This window comes from Onychomys torridus, chromosome 4, assembly GCF_903995425.1.
Source record: "Onychomys torridus chromosome 4, mOncTor1.1, whole genome shotgun sequence".
Lineage (NCBI taxonomy): Eukaryota > Metazoa > Chordata > Mammalia > Rodentia > Cricetidae > Onychomys > Onychomys torridus.
In genome coordinates, this window is record NC_050446.1 from 148,467,971 (window position 1) to 148,492,474 (window position 24,504).

The 24,504-nt window shown below is 42.8% G+C and overlaps 1 protein-coding gene across 1 annotated transcript in view; it reads right to left on the reverse strand.

Moving 5' to 3' along the window:
* The window catches only part of Slc24a3 (solute carrier family 24 member 3), a 495,475-nt gene that overhangs the window by 190,289 nt on the left and 280,682 nt on the right, over nucleotides 1-24,504 (reverse strand). Inside the window, exon 3 of the mRNA XM_036184903.1 lies at nucleotides 5,574-5,650. Coding sequence (XP_036040796.1) covers nucleotides 5,574-5,650 — 77 coding nt within the window. The remainder of the gene's footprint in view (nucleotides 1-5,573; nucleotides 5,651-24,504) is intronic.

The window sequence follows — 24,504 nt, forward strand, 5'->3', positions numbered from 1 at the left end:
TTGGATTGCCTCATCCAGCCTTGATATGAGGGTATGTGCCTAGTCTTATTGTATCCTTGGGAGACCTGCTCTTTTCCAAAGGGAAACTGAGAAGGAGTGGATCTGGGGGAGAGTTGGGGAGGGACTGGAGGGGGAGAGGAGGGAGGGGAAACTGTGGTTGGGATGTCATATAGGAGGAAGAAAGAGAAGAAACCAAGAATGTGAGAAACAAAAGTAGAGCAGCCTCACCACTCACAAAAGGCCCTTTGGAAAGCTGTCAAGGTGCCCAGAGGGGTTTGATCCACCAAAGAGAGACAGCATCCCAAATTCATCTTGAGAATCGCAAGTATTGATTATTTACAGCTTTTCTCCCTCCCCTGGCAGAGAAAGTGCCTGGCTTGGTTGATCATCCCAGAGATTCAGCTTTCCATGTCAGGTGGGCTAATTAGCAGACTTTGCCGGGTATTTTAAAACCACAGACAAGTCGCAGCCCTAGAAAATAATCTCTCTCCACTGGGGGCAGACTCAACGAGTTCACAAAGGACACAGATTTCTTCCGAGACAGGCAATCCTGCTTCTAACACCTCTGCATTACAAAAGCCAGAACAACAAAGGATTTCTAAGACATGTGCTTTCCTAGGAATATTCACTGTTGACTAAAACTGTATAAAGTTGGTGGATTTGCCCACCTGCAGGGGACACATATGCACACAGTTGGAAGAAACAGAAATGCTTTTTGAAGTGTAATCTCAGAGTTTAGGCATTCTAAAGCCAAAGGACCCAAGAGGGGGAAATTAAAGCTCTGGGTCTTCAGCAAATGAGCCAAAAGGGCTGCCCTGTGTTCCACAAATCAAAAGAGAAGTATTTCTAGGAAAGAACAAGAGAAGCAAGCTCTAAAAGTTTGCTCTGGGGTTGTCTTCCACTTGCATCCATAGACCTGTACCAACGAGGGCCAAAGGCTACAGACATCATGTGGGAAGCAACCACATGTGGCACATGCACCATTCATGGGCAGTGTGGGTTTGGGTGCAAGTGCCAGTAGGTGTGACTGGGTTTCATAGGCGGATCTGAAAGTGTGTGCCACTCTGCCCGAGACCCATGACTATGGCCAGTTAACTTCATGAAAGTAACAGTCCTATAGCTCTATTCCTAGGACAGCTGTCTTAGGATTTCTGTTGCTGTGAAGAGACACCATGACCACGGCAATTCTTATAAAGGAAAACATTTAACTGGGACTGGCTTACAGTTTCAGAGGTTTAGCTCATTTATTACCATGGCAGGACATGGCAGCACACAGGCAGACATGATGGAGAAGGAGCTGAGAGTTCTACATCTTGATCCACAGGCAAAGGAAGGACTCTGTTCCACTGGGTGTGGCTTGAACATGTATGAGACTTCAAAGCCCATCTCCACAGTGACATACTTCCTCCAACAAGGTTTCATCTACTCCAACAAGGCCACACCTCCTAATAGTGCCACTTCCTATGGCCAAGCATTCAAACATCTGAGTCTATGGGGGCCACACCTATTCAAACACCTATTCACCAAAAAACTGAGGGAGTCAGGACATACTTACAGGGACCCACTGTCAGGAGAGCATACTTCTCTTACGTGGATGGGGGCATACTAGGCTCTGGTACTTTTGGACAGACTCTTACCAGGCCTGGGGTGTCTCTCCTCTTACTTGGGTGCCTTTCCCACATGCCTTTGAGCCATTTTCTTTGATCTTTTGGGGACATTCTCAACTCTAAGGAGAGAGGTCTACTCTGATCCTATCCCTGATCTTTTGCAGCCCTAACCCTAAGGAAGGAGGTTTGGCTGAAGGGTGGGGGATGGACAGTGCCCTTGCACCCCAGTGCAATCTCTAAATCACTTCATGGTAACTTCTAAATTTGTTCCATGAGCTCTTCATTTTCACACCTGTGCATTCACTATTATCCAATCCTTTAGTCCTGCTTCCTCCAGGTACTCTGAATTTCCACAATCCATATCCCCAACTACGCAATTTCCCTCTCTTGTCTAGAATTATACCCCTTTTTTGTCCTAGGTCTCCTTGAGTGACTTCCTGTCTACTCTTCAAGACCAGCACCATCTTCACCCCAACTGTGCTGAACTCCATCAGCAGACCGAACAAACCATGGCTAGTGCTTTGCACATGTCAGAGTCCATCTCTGGCAGTTCTCCTCACAACATACTGACTTCCTGCAGGGCAAAGCTGTCTTTCATTCACCCAGAAGGGCCCCGTCAAGAGCTCAGGGAGTACTTTACATGTGCAGTCATTTAACATCTTTGCAGTTTTGACTGGTGCATTCATGTGTCTATGCTGGCCCTTAAAACACTCTCTGCCCTTATAGTAATTCTTCTTACACGCTAAGGTGGTCACTGAAAACTTCCTGAGCAAGCTAAACTTGCTGGATAATATGCTAGTTATGTGGGGATAAAAGGACCTCCCCTGCATTGAGTAAGTAATAAATATGCAACTCATGTTGTGCAGTGAGTTGAACATGATGTAAAGGGCTCCTCTCATGGGGCATGTTTCTTTTGCAGAGTCTCCAATAGGTCAGAGGTGGTCCTTGACAATGCAGCTGCATCAGCAAGTCATTTCTGTCTGCCATGCAGAAAGACTTTCCCCTCATCCTGCCCACCTGACTCTGCCCTGGGCTACACACCTGGAGTACAGGTGGTAAATTCAGGATTAATCCACCTGGGTCTCTTCCTTCCAAGATTAGGATCCTGGACAGGAGCCTGTGTAGACCTTGGTAGCCAGCTTGAGGCTATGTGTTAGTTACTTTTCTGTTGTGACAAAACACCACCACGAAAGGCAAATTAAGGAAGGAAGAGTTTTGTAGGCAAGGGAGATATGGCAGCAGGGAGCCAGTGCAGGAAGCTGAGTGATGACATCTTCAATCACAGACAGGAAGCAGAGAAAGTAAATGAACTCTCAAAGCCACCTGTAGCATGAATTGTTAGAAGGTCTTATTAATAAAAACAAACCTGGAGCCAGTTATTGGGGTGAATGCTGGAAGATCAGAGAGGCAGAACAAGCCACAGCTACCTCACCTTGCCAGTTCCTCAGCTGGTCTTGTTTCCTCAGACTGGAAGTGTCTCAGTCCTCATCCAGAATGAATCTCAGCTGAACTGCTGCTAGAAGCCTAAAAGCTTAACCAGGCTCTAAGTTCCTGGTTCTCACGCCTTATATACTTTTCTGCTTCCTGTCATTACTTCCTGGGATTAAAGGCATGAGTCACCATGCCTGACTGTTTCCAGTGTGGCCTTGAACTCACAGAGATCCAGACGGATTTCTGCCTCTGGATTGCTAGGATTAAAGGCGTGTGCTACCACTGCCTAACCTCTATGTTTAATATTATGGCTGTTCTGTTCTCTGACCCCCAGAGAAGTTTATTGGGGTGCACAATATATCAACCACACCCACCTCCTGTGATGCACTTTCTCCCACAAGGCTCTACTTTCTAGCAGTGCTACCAACTCCACGGACCAAGTGTTCACATGAATGTTTCTCATTCAAACTGGCACAAGCTATGTGGGTAGATAATTCTTGGACTCTATGCATGTAGAGCAGGATTGTGAAGGGATAGGCACTGACCTTGATCTCTGGATTTCTTGCCTTATAGATTCTAAAGTGCAGGACCCAGGACGGGGGCAAAAAGGCACATTAGATATCAGGTACCACAAGGCGTTGTTCTGTGGACTCACATCCACTTAGGAAGTGTCTAACAGTAATAGCACATGTTGTCCACTTTATTTTCATGCTAGCTTGGAACTATTGCCACAGGCACCAGGAGCCTTTTTGAGTAACCTGACCTTGTGAAGGGCAAAGGAAACCCCAAACCCTTGGCCTTCAACTGGGAATGTAGAGTTAGAGAGGAGGGCCCTGCCATGTACAGCAAACAGCACTGCTGTGGGAGGCTGAAAGGCCTCACTGTTTTGGGCCAGGACCAGGAATCTCATATCTTAGATGTCAAAGCAGCAGCATGGCGTTAGCTGCTGGGGAAGTCTGGATCCCACTCAGCGCCTGGGATGCCTCAGCCTTGTGACAGGGGAGCCTCTGTGGTGCCGAAGATGGCACCCACATTAATTGCTCCATGCACACGACTCTGGAAGGACAGGAAGGACTGGCAGGTTTCCAGGAGTCTTGTTTATTTGGTGTTTTCAGAGACAGTCTTTGCTAAGAGTCATGGTTTTCTCTCTCTCTCTCTCTTTTTTTTTTTTTTTTGTCCCCAGGTGGGAGTGCAGTAGAGAGTTGACGAGCTGATGATTGCTTTTTCCAGAAAGGGGTCAGCCCAGTGACTCATGGATCCAGAGAAGTGACTATCTTGTCAGAAACCATCTGCAAAGCAAAGACATTTAGAGATGCAAACTCATGTCTGATGTGACTCCAGAGCCCAGGATATGACTACAGATCACCTTCAGGTGTAGATTGAGAATGAGTTGCTGAATCCTCTTTTTTGGACCATTGTGGGCTTGTGACTAAAACTAATACAATGGAGATGATACAGTGTCACTCCTAAGGCCACATTCTAAAGACTATGACACTTCTTCCTTGTTTGTCAAAACAAGCGTGGCTTCCACATGGAAATCCAACTCCTGGAGGCTACTGCACTGCAGAGACCACATGAAGGAGCCTTGACTGATGCGTCCAGAGGAGCCCTGCAAAGCCCAGGCCCAGGCCTCAGAGTGAAGAAGCACTCTGGAAGTGACCATGTAGCCCAAGCTACCCAAGTTAGGTTGTTCCACCCACATGGAGGAAAGTCATTCCCTCCATGCTCTTTCTGAATGGTTGACACACAGAACCCAAGAACGATGGATGTGAGCAGGATTCACTAAGCGTAGGATGCTCATTTCATAGCAATAAATAAAAACAAAGTGGATGTCAGTGAGAATGTTTTGAGGTAGTAATATGCCCAGTCTAGACTTTGGCTGGTGTGTTTTGGTTCTGCAGCCACTTCCTTAGATACACACACACACACACACACACACACACACACACACACACACACCCCAAAAACAAACAACGGCCCCCAAAATCTCTCCAAATGGGAACAAGGTGAGGCAAAGACCTTAGAGTCACTGTATCCTTAAAGGATGATGTGGGACAATGGTGGGAATTACAAAACCAGAGGCAGGCACAAGCTAGAGTTGATCACCTATTAAGGGCAAGACACTAGCTGTCATTACGTTTAATCTGCTGACTGAGTCCCCACTATGTGCCAAGAATAAAGTCAGGTACAGAACCAAGTGTCTGTTCTCACAGGGCTTATGTGTGATGCTGACAGGCAATGAAAAAGTAACGGTCTAATGACAGATTACACAGAGGAAAATAAAACATGGTGGGGGAAACATGTGACACATGGACTGGCTTGAGAGATCACTCTTGAGAGTTCACTCTTGAGCACTAAAATGAAGGACTACAGACAGATGTCTGCCAGCCAGTCTTTAAGAGATGGTGCATTTGGAGACGGTATATTACCAGGAAGGTAGGCAGGAGGGAGTGCAGCCTCTGTGGGCATTTCTGCTGTCTACCTACCTTCTGTCCTTCAAGCCCTTAAGGCCAAGGCGCAGGAGGGACTACTTACACAGAGCACATGGAGGACCACCGCTCCTTGTCGTCGGTCTTCATTGGAGAAGATGTCCCTGGGGAATTCATGCAGGGCTAGAGAACAGAGAGAGAACCAGCTCAGTACAGATGACCTCTTGAGTACAGCTGATCTAGGACAGCATCCCCATTCCTGACTTTAGGGTACCATTGATTCTGGGTCTGAGAACTTGCCTAAGAACAAAAGGAACCAAACTACAGGACATGAAGTTCAGGAACCTCTAACTAGGACTTAGTATTCCTTCCAAACACAAAGTGACAAACTATGGTAGCGTTAGCATGACCTCAGCCCCAGCTGCCAATACCAATGTTCATCTAGATTTTTGTCCTGTGGCGTCTATGGGAGATTGAATCTGCATTCCCAGGACACTGAATCCAGCATGTTCATGTCCTTTTTGGAAAATGGCATGGTACTTGCATATCAGCACTAGATGACTCATAACTTTCCCTACAAAGCAAATAGTTGTTACACTGTGATGTTTAAGGAATGATAAGAAAAGTCTGTACACAGGAACAATGAAATATTTTCAGCTGTAGTTGTTGATCTGTGGTACAGAAGGCATAAATGTGGAAGGTGCACTCCACTCCATCTCACTAACTCGTGCAGCTCTCCCTCATCACTTCAGTGCCATGGTAGTTTGTAGAGTATCACTTGTGACTTTAAGAAAGATGAGTGTGGCGGCACACACCTTTAACCATCTCAGCAAATGAATGCAGGTAGATCTCTGCGAGTTCGAGGTTAGCCTGGCCTGTATGGTGAGTTCTAGACTAGCTGGGGCTACCTGGGGGAAACCTTGTCTCAAAAAAAATTAAATGAGGAAGCATGGAATTAGTATTACAAACTTGTTTTGTAATATTGTAATATACTTTCATTCAATATGGCCAGCTTTTATCTGTAAACTTTTATTTGTAATCTTAAACTTGGTTGCATGCATCAAAAAGAGTTTTTCTGAGCAGGGCATGCAGGGTTCACCTCACTGGCTGATGAAGGGGCAGATCCAAGCTGTCCTTCACCTCCTCATTGCCCTGACCCTCACTCCTCTGGCTTGGGGCACTCCAGCACCTCTACCCTGCTCTGCTCCTTTCTAATCTGACCTACATTTGCCATAAGACCATGTAACTCAGGAGGCAGCAGACACCCTGCCTGCCTTCACCCAACCTTTGGCAGATATCACCAGCCAATGAAAGCATCTCCCCTGGAGCTTGATGATGTCTCCTACTGTTTCTCTAGTGAGCGGTCAAGGTAATCATCATCACCAGAGGGCAAGGATTATAGGCCAGGTATCATGAACATAGGTTTGCCACTCATCTTGTCTTGAGTTCTCCCCCAAGCAGAGTGAGAAACAAGGATTTAGGGGTGTGTGGCTTATCTGGCAAGTGTCTGCAGTGTACATTGTGAATGAAGAAGGTGTTGAGACAAGGAAGGGGAGATAAAGAAGACCATAGAGGATGTCAGGGCTCAGTCCTGTGGGCAACCACAAAGCTCTCATAGAAAATATCTTAGGATCATGGCTCACTAGCTAGGGGATCTGTCGGAGACACAAGCCACTGGCCATTTCTTCCAAATATTCAGTTTTCTGTTTCCAAGACAGTATCAGGGTAAGGCACCCTGTGGCCTTGGGTATTTGTGCCAGAGAGTACATCTATGTATACAGAGAGTAAGCCTCACCTTCTGAAGCATAGCAAGAAGAGTTAAAATTGCTGATTACTTATTTGCAATCTGTCCATTTTCTCATTATCTTCCTTATGGTAACTATATAGATAAGAGATATTAATTAGCTTGGCTGTACGAATCATTTCATAATTTATAGCTGACCTCCCACTAGCAATGGCACAAAAGTTTCACACATTTCAGCAAAACTATACTTTGAATTCTGAATGTTGGTTAGATCCTGGGCTATCAATATGAGGTACACACACACACACACACACACACACACACACACACACACACAGAGCAAAAGATCAAGGTGTTTTTGAGCTCAAACACATACAATAAACACATAGTTGTTATATGTTTGTGTATTTCAATGATCCCGATGAAGTTTTACTTTTTTTAGGCTTGCCTGTATGTTGCTGGTTAATCACACTTGCTACTTACTTGTATCCTGTCCTTACGATAATGAAATGGTGAGATTGGGAAAGACAAGAATGTCCTGGATACCCCAAACTGTATGTCTCTATAAGGACACTCTTTTAAATATGCCACACTAAATGGTCCCTAGGAGGTCCTCTAGGGTCCCTAGGAGGAAGTGGTTAGCTCTGAAATCTCTCTGCTGATGACAGTGTCTGCATGGAGGTTTTCTGATGCCATCCTCAGCCCTGACTGTTGACTTTCTTTTTGAGCTCTCCCAAGGTAGATGGGGTTGAGCCTTAACCCACCTAGTAGCTTCCACAGTCCCCTGCTTTCCACTAAAGGTATAATAAGCGTGAGTCATAAATGATGAGAGATGTTCTTTTATGCCCACTCTCCAAACTCAGGGAGGGGAGCAGGGAGAGGAAAAGTCCTTCAAAGACATCCTGTCCATCCTCTCCTGCAAAGTTTAGACCCTTTTTGCCCAGCTCCCATGTTTTCTGCTTGTCCAAGCTCCAATTTGGGGCTCTGAAGAGATGCCAATCATTATTAGCCCCTCCTCTCTGAGGCTCCCATTGCTTTCCTTAGGCTTCCTTTGCTTCATATAAAGTCTTTGGCAGCTGGGGTTTGTTGATGAACCCAAATGAGTCAAGACCATGGCTCTGAGGCCAAGAGGGAGGACTAAAGGCATGCAAGGATGATGGTGTTTCACATTTATTTATCACCTGCCTCAGGCAGGCTCTACACATGTTACCATACCAACCACTATCCTTTTTCATCCCCACAAAAGCCATCATCTGCATTCTGTACATAAGAAACCTAAGGACAATAACATCAGGTTGTATATGTGGGGACATCTGTAAATCTACAAAGAAGGGCCATACTCCAGTTAACTTAGAGCCAATATATCCCAAAGTGCTGTCTTCTTCTCCACTTCTGACACTTGTGGTCTTACTTTGTGATCTCTTTCTTCTTACAACTTCCTCCTTCAGGTCTGAGCTGATATAAATTATAGTGCCATATCAGCAGAGAGCAACAGATAGGTTGATTCTCCATTGACTTTTCTATCCTCAATGTCATTGACACCAGATGTTTCAACATTGGCTAAGGATCACAACTTACAGTCTTCCCATCCTTAGATTGATAGGATGCCAAGTTAACTTATCACAACAGGTATCATAGAAGAGTTAAAAAAGCCAGTAGATTACCCTGGGAGGCAACCAAAAGTATCACATGTGGGAGCTGCTGAGTAGACAGTAGAGATAGACAGGTGGTGAGGGTAATTTTGTCATAAATGTGTTGGCAGCCATCTATTTCTTTTCTCCCTGCCCAGTAGAAATAACATGACTTTAGTCAAGAGCAGGCTTAGGGCAGCATATGAAGGGAGCTGAGGTCACACAGGAGATACAATGAGAAAAGAAGAAGTAGTTGTGAGTATGCATCTGTCATGTGTCCACACCAGCACAAGTTCTGTCCATTCTCCTGCTTTACTACCACATGGATGTGGTAATTGGGCAGAGTGGAAGAGTTTCAAGGGCTCCACATCAGTAAGACACAACTTTTGAATGCTCAGTACTTTGACTTTCAATCTCCTTGAAAGTCAGCAAATAGCTACTGGATGACAAGGTAGCTCCACCACAAGCCAGTTGTTCTGCTCCCAGACTTAAGTGTGTGTTGTGATGGAATGGTGTCAGCCATCACTCCACAGGGAATTTCCATACATTTTCTCATGACCAATCAGGTCTTCTAAAAGCAAAGGCATTTTTAACCAATAGCCTAGAGCTTGTAGGTGGTGATAGATCAGAGATCAGGCTGAGGATACTACCATGATACCAATTCCTAGAAGAGAATGGATGGGGGATTTATGCATAGGGAGAGAGTAGGTCAGCTTTGCCCCACTCTTCAGGGAAGAGTGTCCAATGGTAGCTGAGCTCCTTCCATGTAGACCAGGCAAACTATCCATGTGGACAACATTCTGGTGCCTTGCATATGTGTGTTTTCAGAACAGCATCAGTTTTCCATAAGGAACATATGGAAGCAGAGGGGCATACTCAGCTGGAAGTTTCTGCCAGTGGTCTCTGGCCTCAATTCCCTTATCTATAAATAAGAGATCAGACAGTACAGGCCCTTCAGGGCCCCCAGAGAGTTGATGACTGGTGCTAGGCATCTTGTGAGGGTGTGTTTCTTATGCCAAATCTAAAAGAACTGAAAACATTTCTTGTGGATGGAGTAGGATACTCACTGCCTTTGGTAACACAACAGATAGCTATAGTTTGTATAAGGGTCTACAGTATGGAATGGAGACTAGAGTTTTATCCCATCCATGCTCCATAGAGTCAGATCTCCTTCATCAGTAGATGGGGACATTGGTGTCACCTTTGTATAATTTCTGTGATGAGTATAAGCAATGTATATGAAACACCTATTGTCAAGCTTCCTGGGTCTATCTAGCCTATCCTTAATACAATGATAACAAGTTTCTGGTAGGGCATGAGGCAGAGAGTTCATTCATCTCTGCTTTTTGGTATGGAAATCCACCTATTACTAATTCCAGCTTGCCTTTTCATCTGTTTCCAAGGATGATGGTTAGTCCATGAGAGGTACGAATGTGATTCCTATGGTAAGGCTATGGGGACCCCAGGATACATGTGGCATGCTGAGAACACCTACTTATGTAGGGATGTAGCCTCATCTAGCTTAGAGCTTCCCCCTCATAACTTCCATTGATTTCAGCTTCTTTCTTTTTTCCCTGCAATTTTCTTTGCAGTATATCCTGCCAGTCTGGGGGCCAGCAACAGCATCAGTGCTGTTCCCATGGAAACCACAGAGCCCTGAATGGAGTGGATCCCTCTTTCCAAGGCAACAGCAATCAGTGTCTTTATGTCCATCTCCTGGGCAAATTCATGAGGCCTAAGAGTAATAAATCTAAATGGAAGATTGCAAAGAGGTAGATCATGGTTGTTGTTGTTTTTTTTTAAAGAAAAAATTTAGTTTAGACACAAACATCATCTTTAGACTACTTTGTCACATATTGATCAAGAAACAGCCAAGGGAGGACATGGACCTCCCAGAAGTTACATTAGCAGCAGAAAACTGATAAGGGAGAAGAGACTCTTTCATATATACACTTGTCTGCAAGCTACTTGGTATGTCTACTAATGCAGCTTTGGTGAGTTGTCATTCATGCTCAGATGGGGCTTTTTGTTGATACAGCTGTCCAAGAGACATTCATATTCTTGCAGTAACCCCAGTAAACTCATTGGTGCACCAAGCTGTTTTGGGGCACAATTATTTCTTTGGTCTGTTGTCTTTTTTTTCTGGGGGTAAATAGAAAGTCTTTCCAGGCAAAGTCTGACAAGAGGCCAGATCCTTCATGTCTGGGCAAACAGAATCTTGGCCCCTGCACTCATCAGAACATCAGACTCTCACAAACAATCTTCTCATGTTGGAATACCTAGTGCAAGCCCATTGATTACTCACCAAAGTGGGGGTCTGAATGCTGCCTACCTCTTCCATACAATGACAGGTGACTTCATACTACCGCCAGACACTTTTGTCTGTCTTAATGATTCTCCCTCCTTAACCCAGGAAAACCTACTATTCCCACATTTCCTGGCTGGAACATTCTGAACTCTGCCAGGTATGGTATTTACTTGGCTTCCCACAAAGAGTTCTCTGACTTTCTGTAGTCCTATTGCACCATGGCAGCATCAATTAAATGCTTTTCTAGCCACATTGTACTTCTTGCTTATGAATGTATATCTTTACTTTAGGGACACTGTGAGCTCCCTGAGGACAGGAACCCTGCCATTTCTCACTCTATTGCCAACACTCACCAGGCAAGGATCCATAAAAATGGACTAAATGTCAAGTGAATTTAAGTGTGAATAAACATAGAGGGCCCTTTTCCCAGGAGGTGGCTTTTGTATAAACACAGGACAAAATTACTAACTGGGAAATGTTGTTGGAAGGGTTCAGTAAAACTCTCAACAACTCCATCCCAACCCCACTGCCCATTAGGACTGTTCATAAATATCCCTTTTCTTTCTGTTCCAAATACTTGGAAGGAGGCCTTTTTACAATCCCTTCAAGGGTGGGTGGGACCAGGAAACTAGTCTGGCTAGTGAAATTGGAGCACAGTTGTATGTGGCTTTGAAAGTCAGCATTCGACTCACCAGCTTGCATTTTCTTGCCTTGGAGATCCTGAAAATACAGCAGGGTGAATCTTTCATTCAACTTGATTTTCTTGAGGCACATCAGAGTCCCCATTCCCCTTGATGCACATATTTTGTCTAAGCAGTAGGCATGCAAGTTACATCTTGGTCTTTTTGTCCTCACTGCGATTTTTGGAGCTCCTTGTTACCCAGAACACCCTAAGTTGTTGTGAGCAACAGGATGTTAATAAGGCTCTCAGCACCCTGTGACTTTTCTAGTAAGATCTTGGCTGGCAGAAAAATGTGACTGTTTTCTTGTCTTCTTTACTAGACAGGGAAGATGGTTAGATTACAGAATATTTATTCTTCTCAGTATTCCCAGTACTTCACAAATGTTCACTTTAGAAACCAATACATTGTTCATAACCAAGGGTCCCCGAACAAAATATTCATGAGAGAACCATGTGCAAGGACACGCAGACTGAACATCCTTGATCTGAAATGCTCGGGGGGCCATGGGAGTTTTGTATTATTTTGGACTTTGGAATACTCACCTATGTATAATGAGATACATTTGTGTTAGGAACCCAATCAGAACACAAAATTCACTTATGCTTCCATAAGTACCTTAGACACATATCATGGAACAAATTTTATAAGTATTTTAAACTGATGTGTGAAACAAAGTTTTGTAGTGGGAAAATTTCCACATCACCTCATTGCTTAAGAGTGTTCAGATTTGGTATTTGGATTGGAAGTTCTCAACCTGTATATGCACAAATTAGTTTTCTGAATGTTTAGTCTCTGTGAGTGTATTAGAGACATTTTGATATATTCCTTTGAGTATATAGGTGGGAGGTGGGTGCATGTGCACTTGTATGGCTGCGGAGCAGAGAATAACTTCGAGTGTTATTTCTCAGAGGTCACTACATTTGTTTTGTTTTGTTGGTTGGTTGGTTGGTTGGTTTGAGACTGAATCTCTTGCTAACCTGAAATCTGCCAAGTAGGCTAGGCTGGCTGGACACTGAGCCCAAGGGATCAACTGCCTCTGCCTCCTCAAAGCTGTAGCTGCAAGTGCCCGCTATTACACCCAGGTATTTTTATGTGAGTTTTGGGGACTCTAACTTGGGTCCTTGTGTTTGCAGGGCAAGCGTTTCACTGACTGAACCATCTCCTCAGAATTCTATTTTCTTATTCTCAGATTACGTAAGCTTCAGGAATAAACACGGAAGGAAAGATTCAGGAAAAGGGTGGCACTGGATAGCCAGGGACTACAGATTAATACAGATTAATGTGAGATCTTCTGAATTTGTATTTGGTTCTAAGGACTATCTCTTAATTTCTTTGACTAGTTTATTAAGAAATTGATACCATACAGACGTGTATTGAGTTAACATCTCGAAGAAACCTAGTTAAGAAGAAGCAAACGATTCAAAGTCCTCACCACCGAAGTTGGGCAGAGATAAGGCCAAGCTGAGAGAAAGGGTGTGCTCAGGTCTATGAACTCATCCTAGTAATTTCAGTATCCTTAATTTCTTAAATACCAAAACAACCTTTTAAAACATGCAAATATATATTTTGCATTGCTTCTATATGGTAAGAATCATCATCCTCAATTTCACACAAGTTGTCTAAGGCCCAAGAAGGCAAAGTAGTCAGCCCAAGTTCACTCAGATGTTAGAGGAGATGGAAGATTTAAGCAGGGTGTGACTAGCTTTGTTGATTCTAGCTTGTTCCTTTCCACAGTACTATTAAGGGCACACCACAACCATTTCCTTAAATTTATATTATGATTGCTACTGTTATGATATTATTTTGTTTCTGATACAAGGCCTCACCATGTAGCCTATGTTAGCCTTGATCCCCCTGCATGAACTTCTGAAGTTCTGGGATTACAGATGTGCATCACCATCACATCTGGCTTTTCCTGAGGGCCTAATTATTTCCTTCAAAAAACCAAAATGGATGGACTTAAATGTATCACATAAAGAAAGGTGACACAGTCCCATGTGTGGAATGTACTCAATAATGTATGTATATAAGTACACATGTATACATGTGCTTATAGTATGACATGCGGAAAGAGAGCAAGAAAGGCTCAATATAAAGGAATGAGAAAAGACTGAATGCCAGTGATAGACATGAGTTATTAAGGAGGACATAAAGGTAATTGTTTTCTAGTTCTAATATTGTCTTAATTTTTTTTTTTTTTTTTTGCTTTTGGTGATGGCTAAGTGCATAGAAATATATTTGAAAGTAAAAGTATCCATATGTAAAGCTCCATATCTTCAGTTATGAATGGTTATTATAACTGTACAGATGTTTGTTGACATTTATACACGCTGGGTCTGATTAACATTAGTGTGTGGTTTGTTTGTTTTTTTCCCCAAGTTTCTTAAATAATAAAGTTTATTTAAAAAAAAAAACAACCAGAAACATCAGTTTTGAGTGAAAAAAAAAGCATCTCTGTGGAGAGAAATCAACACCTGGTTGGAGAAGAGCTACAATGGAGAGTGCATCCAGCTATCAAAATGACATTGCCAATCAAACTGTTGAGTTGCGATCAGTAGTTAAATGCTTAAGAGATCTTAGAACTTGGGAACAGGCAGCAGAGGGATCACAAGTTTCAATGTAGCCTGGGCTATGTAGCAGGATCCTACCTACCTATCTGTCTGTCTGTCTATGATCTATCTTTCTACATTGTGATAGGACATTTGCTTACCACAGCCAACAAGGGTTATATAAATGCCTGAATTAGAATTCATTCTTTACCAACTTGGAGGTGTGCAGCCTTGGGGAAATGTCTTAGTCTCTTTGAGTCTTAGTTTCTTAATATGCAAAATAGGATAATGAACACAATATTAATTTATGTGGTTATTATGAAGATTAATTGTGGAGATGCTTATGAAATATGCAACACATAGAACTGTTAAGTACTTATCAAATAATAGGTCCATTTTAATTGAATAGTATTAGAGAGTGAGAGAAATAAAGACAAATGGCTATTTCCTAAGATACTAGTGTCCACAAGCCTGGTATCTACCACTGTCACATGAAACATCGGCACTCATATCTCTTAGTCTGAAAGCTTTCTCCACATCTGAGCTAAGAGCAGTGCCAGGCAGGAAGGTTCTTTTTCTCCTAGAAAGGCTTCAATCAAAGTCTGATGAAAGCAGGAAGCACTGCTCCACGTTTTATGACAAGTTAGGTGTGATTTACATGGTTAGAGTTCTCACAGAATGAAGCAGCTATTGCTGGTCCCTGGCTTGATGACTTGCTTGAGCTGATTGGCTGCCTTCCTTTCTCTATCTCACAATGTTACTTGAAGATTCATCTACCTGGGTTCACCTGCTAAACAATGCATTTGTACCTGAGTTGGCCTCAGGAAGGTCCAGATTAAACATGGAGAGCTAGAAGTACTTGCACTTTTACAATTCAACAAAGATTCACTTTTACATCAAAGAACTCATTTGTGTTCAAATGACTAGTCTCATGAGCAATTTTCTATATGTTCATGGACATACACAATCTGGCCCCCACTCGATAATCAGATCAATAACTGCAGGCTGGGAAACCATTTTCAGTCATTTTTTTCTCATGGTGCTGAAGTTGACTTAACACTCATGACAAGCTTGGTTTCTTCTTCAGAGTCCTTCTTTTCATGTCCACATTGGCAGAAGATTTTAAATAATCATCCCACAAACTTTTCTTCTGGAAGGGAACAGGCATTCTTTGGAACCGAAGAACTTTGATCATTCGTTACGTAGACATTTGGCCTGGCAGAGCAATGAAATCTAATTTGATGAACAAGAAACACATTTTTTATAAATAATATTAAAAAACAAGATTAGTGCTGGTTGTATGTCTAAGCCAGCAGCTACCGCAGAAAATACAGTGATCTCATGAATAATGCACCATTCAAAGGTCATAAACATGGTAGCAGGAAGGAGGCCTATTTGCAGGTGACAGCTTGCATTTTGTTGATCATGTGGGACTATCAGTTCTGTGTCCATAAAGAATTCTCATTAAAGGAAATGAAATATTAAAGGTAAACATCCCAGTGGAATTCAGAATGCTGTCTCTTTCATGGACTTCATTGTTCCTCAAATGTTCTTTGGTGCCAATGTCAAAGGCAATGTTTGAATGAATGACCTCAAGGTCCAGTCTGGGTTCTGTGTTCCTGCTGTTCTCACATTTGTTTGGTGATCTAGGGACACTCAGGCCAAGAAGTTTATGTTAATATTCTGACCCGCCCATTGGGGCCACCACATGCTCTGACATAGAAGCCTCTTCTTAAGGAAAAACTCTGCCCTCCTTCCTCTACTCCCACAAGGTGTGCACCCCTCAACCCCCCTCTTTCTTTTTCTCTTCTTTCCTGTCTTCTTTTTGTCTCTCTATTATAAGAAACCATTTCTGCGCAGATGTAGTATATGGGTTGTGAATGTCCACCCACCGCCCGCCCTACAGCTGCCATGCCTACATGGAGTGGGTCACCAGTCAAACTGCTGCAGCATTTGCCCAGCATGCCAGCATGGTTCCCTGCATGCTCAGGATACCCTGTCCTGGCCAGCTGGGGGTTTCCCATGTGTGCATAATTCCTAACAGTTGATATACCCATAAACCTGCTTAATAGTTCTTTTAAACAGTCTACTATGGTTAGAATCTTGCCTAGTCCCTCGGGACTGTTGGAAATGGGGAGATTGAATGATTTTTTTTAAAAGAAAAAACATGTTTAAATTAGTTCTTTTAAAAAGTAATACTTCTCTGCAGGAACCCACATTTAACATTTTCTCTCTTTAAGCATTTGATTTGTAGAAGATGAAGTACATAGGTCAAGTGACTGGAGGTTTCAAACCAGTGACATTTTTAAATGTTAAATCGCCAAATCTCAGAGCTAAGAGTAACCTTTAGTGTTCTATTGGTCTACAGATGGGAAACTGAGAACCAGAAAATTTGGTGATAAGCACAAAGGTTTCCCTCTGTCTCCCGTCAAAGCCTGCTCTTTTTGTTCCTCCATGTTGTTTCAGGGATAGAAACCAGGGCTCAGCTGTTACCATCAGCTGGCTAGCAGTGACTGATAGAGCATGTATGATAGACCCAACACATTAACAGTATCCGCTATGGTTATGGGAATGAGGACACAGGTGCTCTCTTATGCTGAAGGTGTGTAAATAGAGTCCTAAAATGTGAGGATGACCGGCTGCCCTTAGTCCTAATAACAGTGGTTCCTGATACTTCTTTGGCTGGGCACTTCTTAAAAGAACACAATTTACTTAATAGGAGCAAAAAGCCTAAAGGTATTTGCATATGATCCCTAGAGATACCAAGCATATCCAAGTATATGGAGTAGGTTTTTACTACCCATAATAGTTGCTTGAAATTTATGATAATAAAGGAAATGTCTAAGAAAACTCATATCCAGTTAGAGGAAGACAAAATATCAATGAATTAAGCAGTACTTACACCTTAATTTTATACTTGGCATCCTCTGGCCTGTTCCTTCATGGGAAAATGTAGCTGTTGCCTGCAGGAGACCATCTGCCCCCTTATATGTATCTTGATCACTTGCATACATTTGTGGACTAAAACATTCAATCTACCAGTCACATGTGCAATTCTTCTCAGAACAGATTTGAACTCAAGAGATTTATTTTTGTTAGATAAGTTTCTGTGTTCAAAATGTATATTCCAAATACCATGCATCTATCTGTTAGAAAACACCTGTCACTCAATGTGGTTGGATACTAAACAAAGATAGTAATTAACCCAAGCTAAAAGTATTCTTTCATAATTGTTTTCCAAATCCTTGGATCACCACTGGGCTCTGGCAATGGTATATGATCACTTTGAATAAAACAGGCTAAGTGCCTTTTCTTTGACTACAAGATTGTGTCTCCAGTTAGGTTTCATAGGTGTAGACCAAGAGTAAGAACTAATGACAAAGGAAATGCTTTGGGAAGGCCATGTCCAATTACAGCTTCAGATAGACAAGATAAAAATGAGAGGGTTTAGAATACACTTGATGGATGGCTAGTGAGTTTTGACTGTATATGACTGACTTCACAGGTGATGTATTGAGGAGACTTTGGGCTCTGTAATCTTCCCTGAAGAGCACAGAATAAAAGGAAGTTGGATTACTGGAGGCTGGCTCTTGTGGTAGTTTTAGGATTATAGGCTTTGGTGGAATTTCTGGGAGGGGTCATATCTTGTGGTAGTGTAGACTTTATTCTAATAAATCTGCTTTGACTGTGCTCTTGGTCTTGGGATACCGTCATTGTTAAGATTATGAAGGAAAGTCTAAGACAGAAGTTCTCAACTTGTGTCAGTCATGACCCCTTTGGGGACCGAACAACCTTTTCACAGAGGTCACCTAAGACGATCTGCATAGCAGATGTTTGTTTACATTATGAGTCATAACAGTAACAAAATGATAGTTATAAAGTAGCAATTAAAAAAAAACATTATGGTTGGGGGTAACCACAGTATGAAAAATTGTATTAAATGGTCACAGCATTAGGAAAGTTGAGAACCACTGGGCTAGGCCATTAAGAGACTTAACTTGAGGATTTACTACTTTTGTTGCCCAGTCAATCAGTCTTTCAAATGTAGCTTCTGCCCTCTCCCTCTACTTCCCCTGGCTGCTTTGAAGTTCCCCAGGATGTTTGGAAATTCCCCAGGCAGTTCAGGGGTCTATGTATAAGGAGAATATGCTTATTCAAGAACATTTTTGTGACTCCCTTTTCTGACATTTCCTTTATTTGACATCAGTTCTGGGGGCACCAAACTGTAATCTCTGATGTCTTGACTCAGTAAGATGACTAATCTCTGCTTGAGTTTGGTACCCCACATACCACACATAGAGGGGAATCTACCAAGGGGAAAAGCCAACTGATATTCCAACCTGACATGGCTTTCTTCTTTCAGCCTTCCTATTCCCTCTGCTCTCTTTGTTTACCATCCAGATAATTTAAATAATGATCATTTCAGTATTTTGTACAATGATAATAACAGCTCCTACAGGAGACTTGATCTGCTGCTATTCACTCTACAACAGCTGCAAGTCAGAAGCCCAGATTATATTCTTCATCATTGCCTGCTGAAAATCAAATTACAATAAGACCAATATACATAGGATTCCAAAAATCTGTTATTAGTCACATTAAGTCAGTATGCTGTTTGGAGCAACTGTTTGACCCAATGCTAAGTAAGGCTATAGAGGTGTAGGGGAAATGATGTTGACGGTTGGGCTGTCAAGATAGGATGGGAGGCCTGGGTGATAACCTAGTTTCATACTGCATTTTGTAGCTAAACTGAGGACTAGACAGAAGCAAGATTTGGCTTGGGAAGGGGTTACAGGAAGAGATACTGCAGCACTCCAAAGCCCTTGGCTATAAATATTTCAAGGTCAAGCCATTCCAACAAACATCTGTGGAAATTTGGATGTCTTTGGCAGGCAATGCCCCAAGGCTTAGAGGCAAGATCATGTGTTCAAAGGCAAAACAGTGTTGGCCACCATCTATAGTGAAGGAAATAGAGTTGAGTTCTTTTGGAATATGGAGGTTGTCTTCTGTGTTTCCTGTAAGTGTCATATTTTGATGTCCCACGTGAGGTTGGCAAATTGAAATCCATATCAACAGAAGGCAGGTATTTAATAAATGCTTTTCCCTGGAGTTGTGTAGCAGTTTAGTCATCTTTGTTTTACATCTAGTATCCTCCTATGAGTACATACCATGTTCATCCTTCTGAGTCTGGGTTACCTCACTCAGGATGATTTTTTCTAGATCCATCCATTTGCCTGCAAACCTCATGATGTCATTGTTTTTCTCTGCTGAGTAGTACTCCATTGTGTATATGTACCATATTTTCTTTATCCATTCTTCAGTTGAAGGGCATCTAGGTTGTTTCCAGGTTCTGGCTATTACAAACAATGCTGATATGAACATAGCTGAGCAAATGCCCTTGTGGTATGATTGAGCATTCCTTTATATGCCCAAGAGTGCTGCAGCTGGGTCTTGGGGGAGATGGATTCCCAATTTTCTAAGGAAGCGCCATATTGATTTCCAAAGTGGCTGTACAAACAGGGAGGCTACCTAGAAAATGGGACCCTAGGAAAGACACAGGGGTCACCCAATGACAGAGAAATGGATGAGATCTACATGAACAACCTGGATGACAGTGGGAGTAATGAAGGGCAAGTTTCGAGGGAAAGAAAGCTTAGGGGAACAGGAGATCCCAGCTGGATCAAGAACAGAAAGCGAGAACAAGGAATAACAGACCATGATAAATGATGACCACATGAGAACAGGAATAGGCAGAGTGCTCAAGAGGTCCCCAGAAATCCACAATGATACATCCTCTGTAGACTGCTGGCAATGGTCAAGAGAGAGCTTGACCTGACCTGGTCTGGTGATCAGATGGCCAAACACCCTAACAGTCGTGCTGGAACTCTCATCCAATAACTGATGGAAGTGGATGCAGAGATCCTCAGCCAGGCCCCAGGTGGAGCTCCAGGAGTTCAATTGTCAGGAAAGAGGAGTGTGAATTGTTGAGACCAAGATTGGAAGAGCACAGGGACAAATAGTCAAATGAATGGAAGCACATGAATTATGAGACAGGGGCTATGGAGCCCCCAGCTGGAGCCGTCCCTCTGGATAAGTGAGACAATTGAATAGCTTGAACTGTTTGGGAGGCACCCAGGCAGTGGGACCCAGACCTGTCCTTAGTGCATGAGCTGGCTCTTTGGAACCTTGGGCTTACACAGGGGCACTTTGCTCAGCCTGGAAGGAGGGGACTGGAGCTGCCTGTACTGAATCCACCAGGTTTAAATGAATCCGCAGGGGAGTCTTGGCCCTGGAGGAGATGGGAATGGAGGGGAGAGGATGGGAGGAAGGTGGGGGCGAGAGGGGGGAGGACAGGGGAACCCATGGCTGATGTGTAAAATTAAAACACAAATATAATAAAGTGAAAAAATATAAGTAAAAAATAAATGCTTTTCAAGTCCAAACAAATCTGTGAAGCCTGATACAAAGCAAACAGAGACAGGAAGCTGATGACAAAGTCCAGCCATTACATAAAGCACACAAAGGAGTTAGTTTGAATTTTTTAGAGAAAAATTCTGCTTCATTCTTAATTTAGTTGAGACATAGATAATAAATACTACCCTTTTGTGTGTTGTAGTTCAAAGGAAAAAGGAAAAGGCACCACCTGGTGGGAGGGAAAGGTTTCAGATCACTTTTGTGTCATAGACTCTCTCCCATTCCACTGACCTCTGGATCCCCTCAGAACTCAGGGCTCTGTGTCACTGGCTGTCTTTGTATTGTTTCCAGTGGTTATCTTTCATTGTAGAATTGACTTCAGTTGAAGACAGATTGAAAGAAATCTTTAAAGCAAATAACACCATTCTTTTGAGAAAAAAATATGCTGAAGTCATGGCAGCTTCATAATCTCTGAGATGTAATAACCTAGGTCATGATGTCACAGAAGTCATATGCTAATGTGCATACTGACACCATGATCCAGGATGGATCTTGGGCCCAATTCAGTAAGGCTGATCCAAGAAATGAGTTCTCTGGCAGCCTCAGCATCACAGAACCACTGTTGTATGTCTTTGAAGATGCTGGACTGCAGCATACATTCATCACCTTTTCACTGCTGGGACAAAATGCTAAATGGAAACAACTCAGAGGGTGATATATTTATTTTGTATATGGGTTCAGAGTGCCTCAGTCCACCGTGCTGGGGAAGGTAATGTGGTGGGATTACTCACACAGTAGTGGCCTAGGAGGCATGGAGAGCAGGCTGGGACTAAGGACTTGTGAAATCTTGAGATGCCCACCCATAGTGATCTGTTTAAAACAGCTAGGCCCTAACTCCCAGAGGTTCTGCAGCCTTCAGTAGAGTGTGCCATAAGCTGGGGATGGAAAGTATTCAAAACATGAACCTGTGGGGGACATTTCAGTTTGAGCCTTGACACAGTCATTACATGTCATGCTGGTATGTTTGAATGCATGAAGGAGGTGGAATAAAACAACACAGCTGACTTTGGAAGGCTAGAAAAGAATTCCGTATAATTATTTCTGATCATTTCTCGTGAACATTAAGCTTCAAGGCATTTCTTCTAGCTCTATTGAGAAACTTTACTTAAATTATCATTTCAAAACACAGTCCTATCACTGTTGAAGCCACTATTTCTTAAAAGTGAGGGTCTGTCTTTCTATGAAGCCCTACCTGCTCTGGAACCCACTTTGCAGAGGCTGGTCTCAAACTCACAGAGATCTATCCACCTGCCTCTAAATCCCAAGTTCTGGAATTAAAGAAAGGCATGTGTCACCACCCCCAGACTTGAAGCCACTTTTTAAATACAAATAACATATTCTGTGAGGGAGCCTAAGGATTACATTTTCTTTCATAGTTCAGATGAGTATTACCACAGAATCAAATATATCTACATAAAAGCTTGTATCTCCCATGTGATAATCAGATGAGGATAATCCATCTGATGATGGAAAAGAGTTGAGCTTGTGGGGAGCCAGGATGGAGGAAGCAGGGCCTGGTCTGAGTTTCCTGTGTCCTGGAGTTGGAATCTGTAGTGGGGAGGGATAACAAGGGGCCAGCTTGTCTTTTCGCTAAGTCTGTAGCACAGAAGCAAATCAAGAGGCTTATTCTCAGCGATGTCAACAGCTCGTTCCAAGGGCACAAAGTTGCTCCGAGAGAGATTGAGGAAAAAGAGTCCAGTTTCTTTATGACCCCAGTAACATGCTTTAATGAGCACTGTAGGGGCCCAGATGTGTACATGTTCCCTGTCTATTGAATTTAAAGACTCAGGGTATAGCTGCTATATTAGCCATGTCTTTCTAAGTCTGGCCGAGGATGGCAAGGGAGTGTGCAACACATTCTTGGGCTCATGGGGTCAACAGATCAGCTGAGGAAGCCAGAGTTAAGTATATAATATACAAGAAACACAAGTCCAAGGATGTCAGAATAGAGGGTAGCCAATGTCCAGAACCACAAATGCATATACACATTTAGGTGTACATAATGTGTGCATGTGTGTATGCACACAAAGGCTTGATACCTGAATGTATGTATTTTTATATGCATACATACATGTATCTTCATGTAAGTAGGTAAATGTAAATTTAATGGCCTGAATATTTTTAATTCCCAGTGTGATGGCATTGTGATGCAGGGTCCTTGAGAGTAATTGCTTGAGAAGGATTAGGGCCTTTATAAATGTCATGAGAGAACTGCCTATCCGTTCTCTTCCATTGCATGCCTGAATACAAGGTAGACATCTATCCAGAAGAAAAAGCCTCACCAGAGCACAGCCATGCTTGCACCCTCATTTCAGACATCTAGCTTCCTAAACTGTGAAAAACAATTTCTGTTTATGAGATATCCAGGTTAGTACTTCACTGTAGTTCTCAAGAGACCTGGACAGGATGTATGTACATTCTACACATCAATAGCTGTATAATAACCAGTTTCACAAGTAATGGTCTAAGGTAACACTGACATTTCTGTATTTGGTCTTACATTTCTAGTGGTTAACTGGGCTCAGTCAGTGGCTCCTAGCTCAGTTACTCCGCAAGTGCAATCACATTAGATCTGCACATACATGGAGGCTCAAGCTCTTAGGACCTGTCTGACACCTGTCTGGTGAGACTCAAATGCCTGGAGACCAATACAGCTAAAGCTTTTTGGCCTCCCTCTCTATCTCCCTATGGCCTTTCTATATGGGCTTTCCTGCATGGGGGTATCTTATCCAGGGGCTTACAGCTATGTATTCATCTTCCAAGACACAATTATGAGAAAGTCATGTGGCCTTTAATAACCTAACCTGGGAAGCCACAGAGAACAGCTTATTGTTTTCTGTGCATCAGGGAAGTTACTAAGGTCCTCATGGTGTTAAGGGATAGGAGAATGAACTACCCCTCTCAGTGTCTGGTCAGGGAGGAACGATATTCTAGAAGAGAGTTATTGTACTGAGTAGATAGGAAGCTGCAATCAATTTGCCCCATTTGAAATAACTTTATCTATGACTTTTTTTTTTTTTACAGCTAATCAATAGCTATTATTGAGGATCAGTGTGTAGTTTGTGAAGTCAGGGAGAAAGAGGTGACTTGAAGTCAGGGCAGTGGATAAATACCTCATGAAATGAGACAGATCTGAGTGGAACCTTGTAGACAGGATAGGCTTACACAGCCCAGAGGAGGCTGCCCAGGTGAAGAGAATGTAGAGACAGAAGTGTGGGGGCAAGAGGGAACAGGTTACCCATGTCCTCTGTGGTAGGTGCTCTGTAATGTGAATGAACACACAAGCTTTCCAGTGAAAACAGGGACATTATTTCATGCATTCTCATGCCATTGTTCCCTGTCCATGACCTTCCTGACTCTCAAAATACCCCTGAAAACTCTGTGGGAAACTGAGGCCCACCTTACAAAACAAGTATGCCTCTAGGGCCAGGTCTTCTAGGCCAGGAACCACCCTTTGATTCTAATGTAGTAGCATCTTCACAACCCCTGCCTGAGTTTGTATTTTTACATGCTCAGAGAAGTAAGCAAATGCCTCTGCCAATCCTATAGTCTGTTTTTCCAAAACAAAAAACAAAAAACAAAAAACAAAAAAAAGTCTTCACCAAGAACTGAAAGGACGTGTAGACCGGCATTAAATTTCATAAAAAT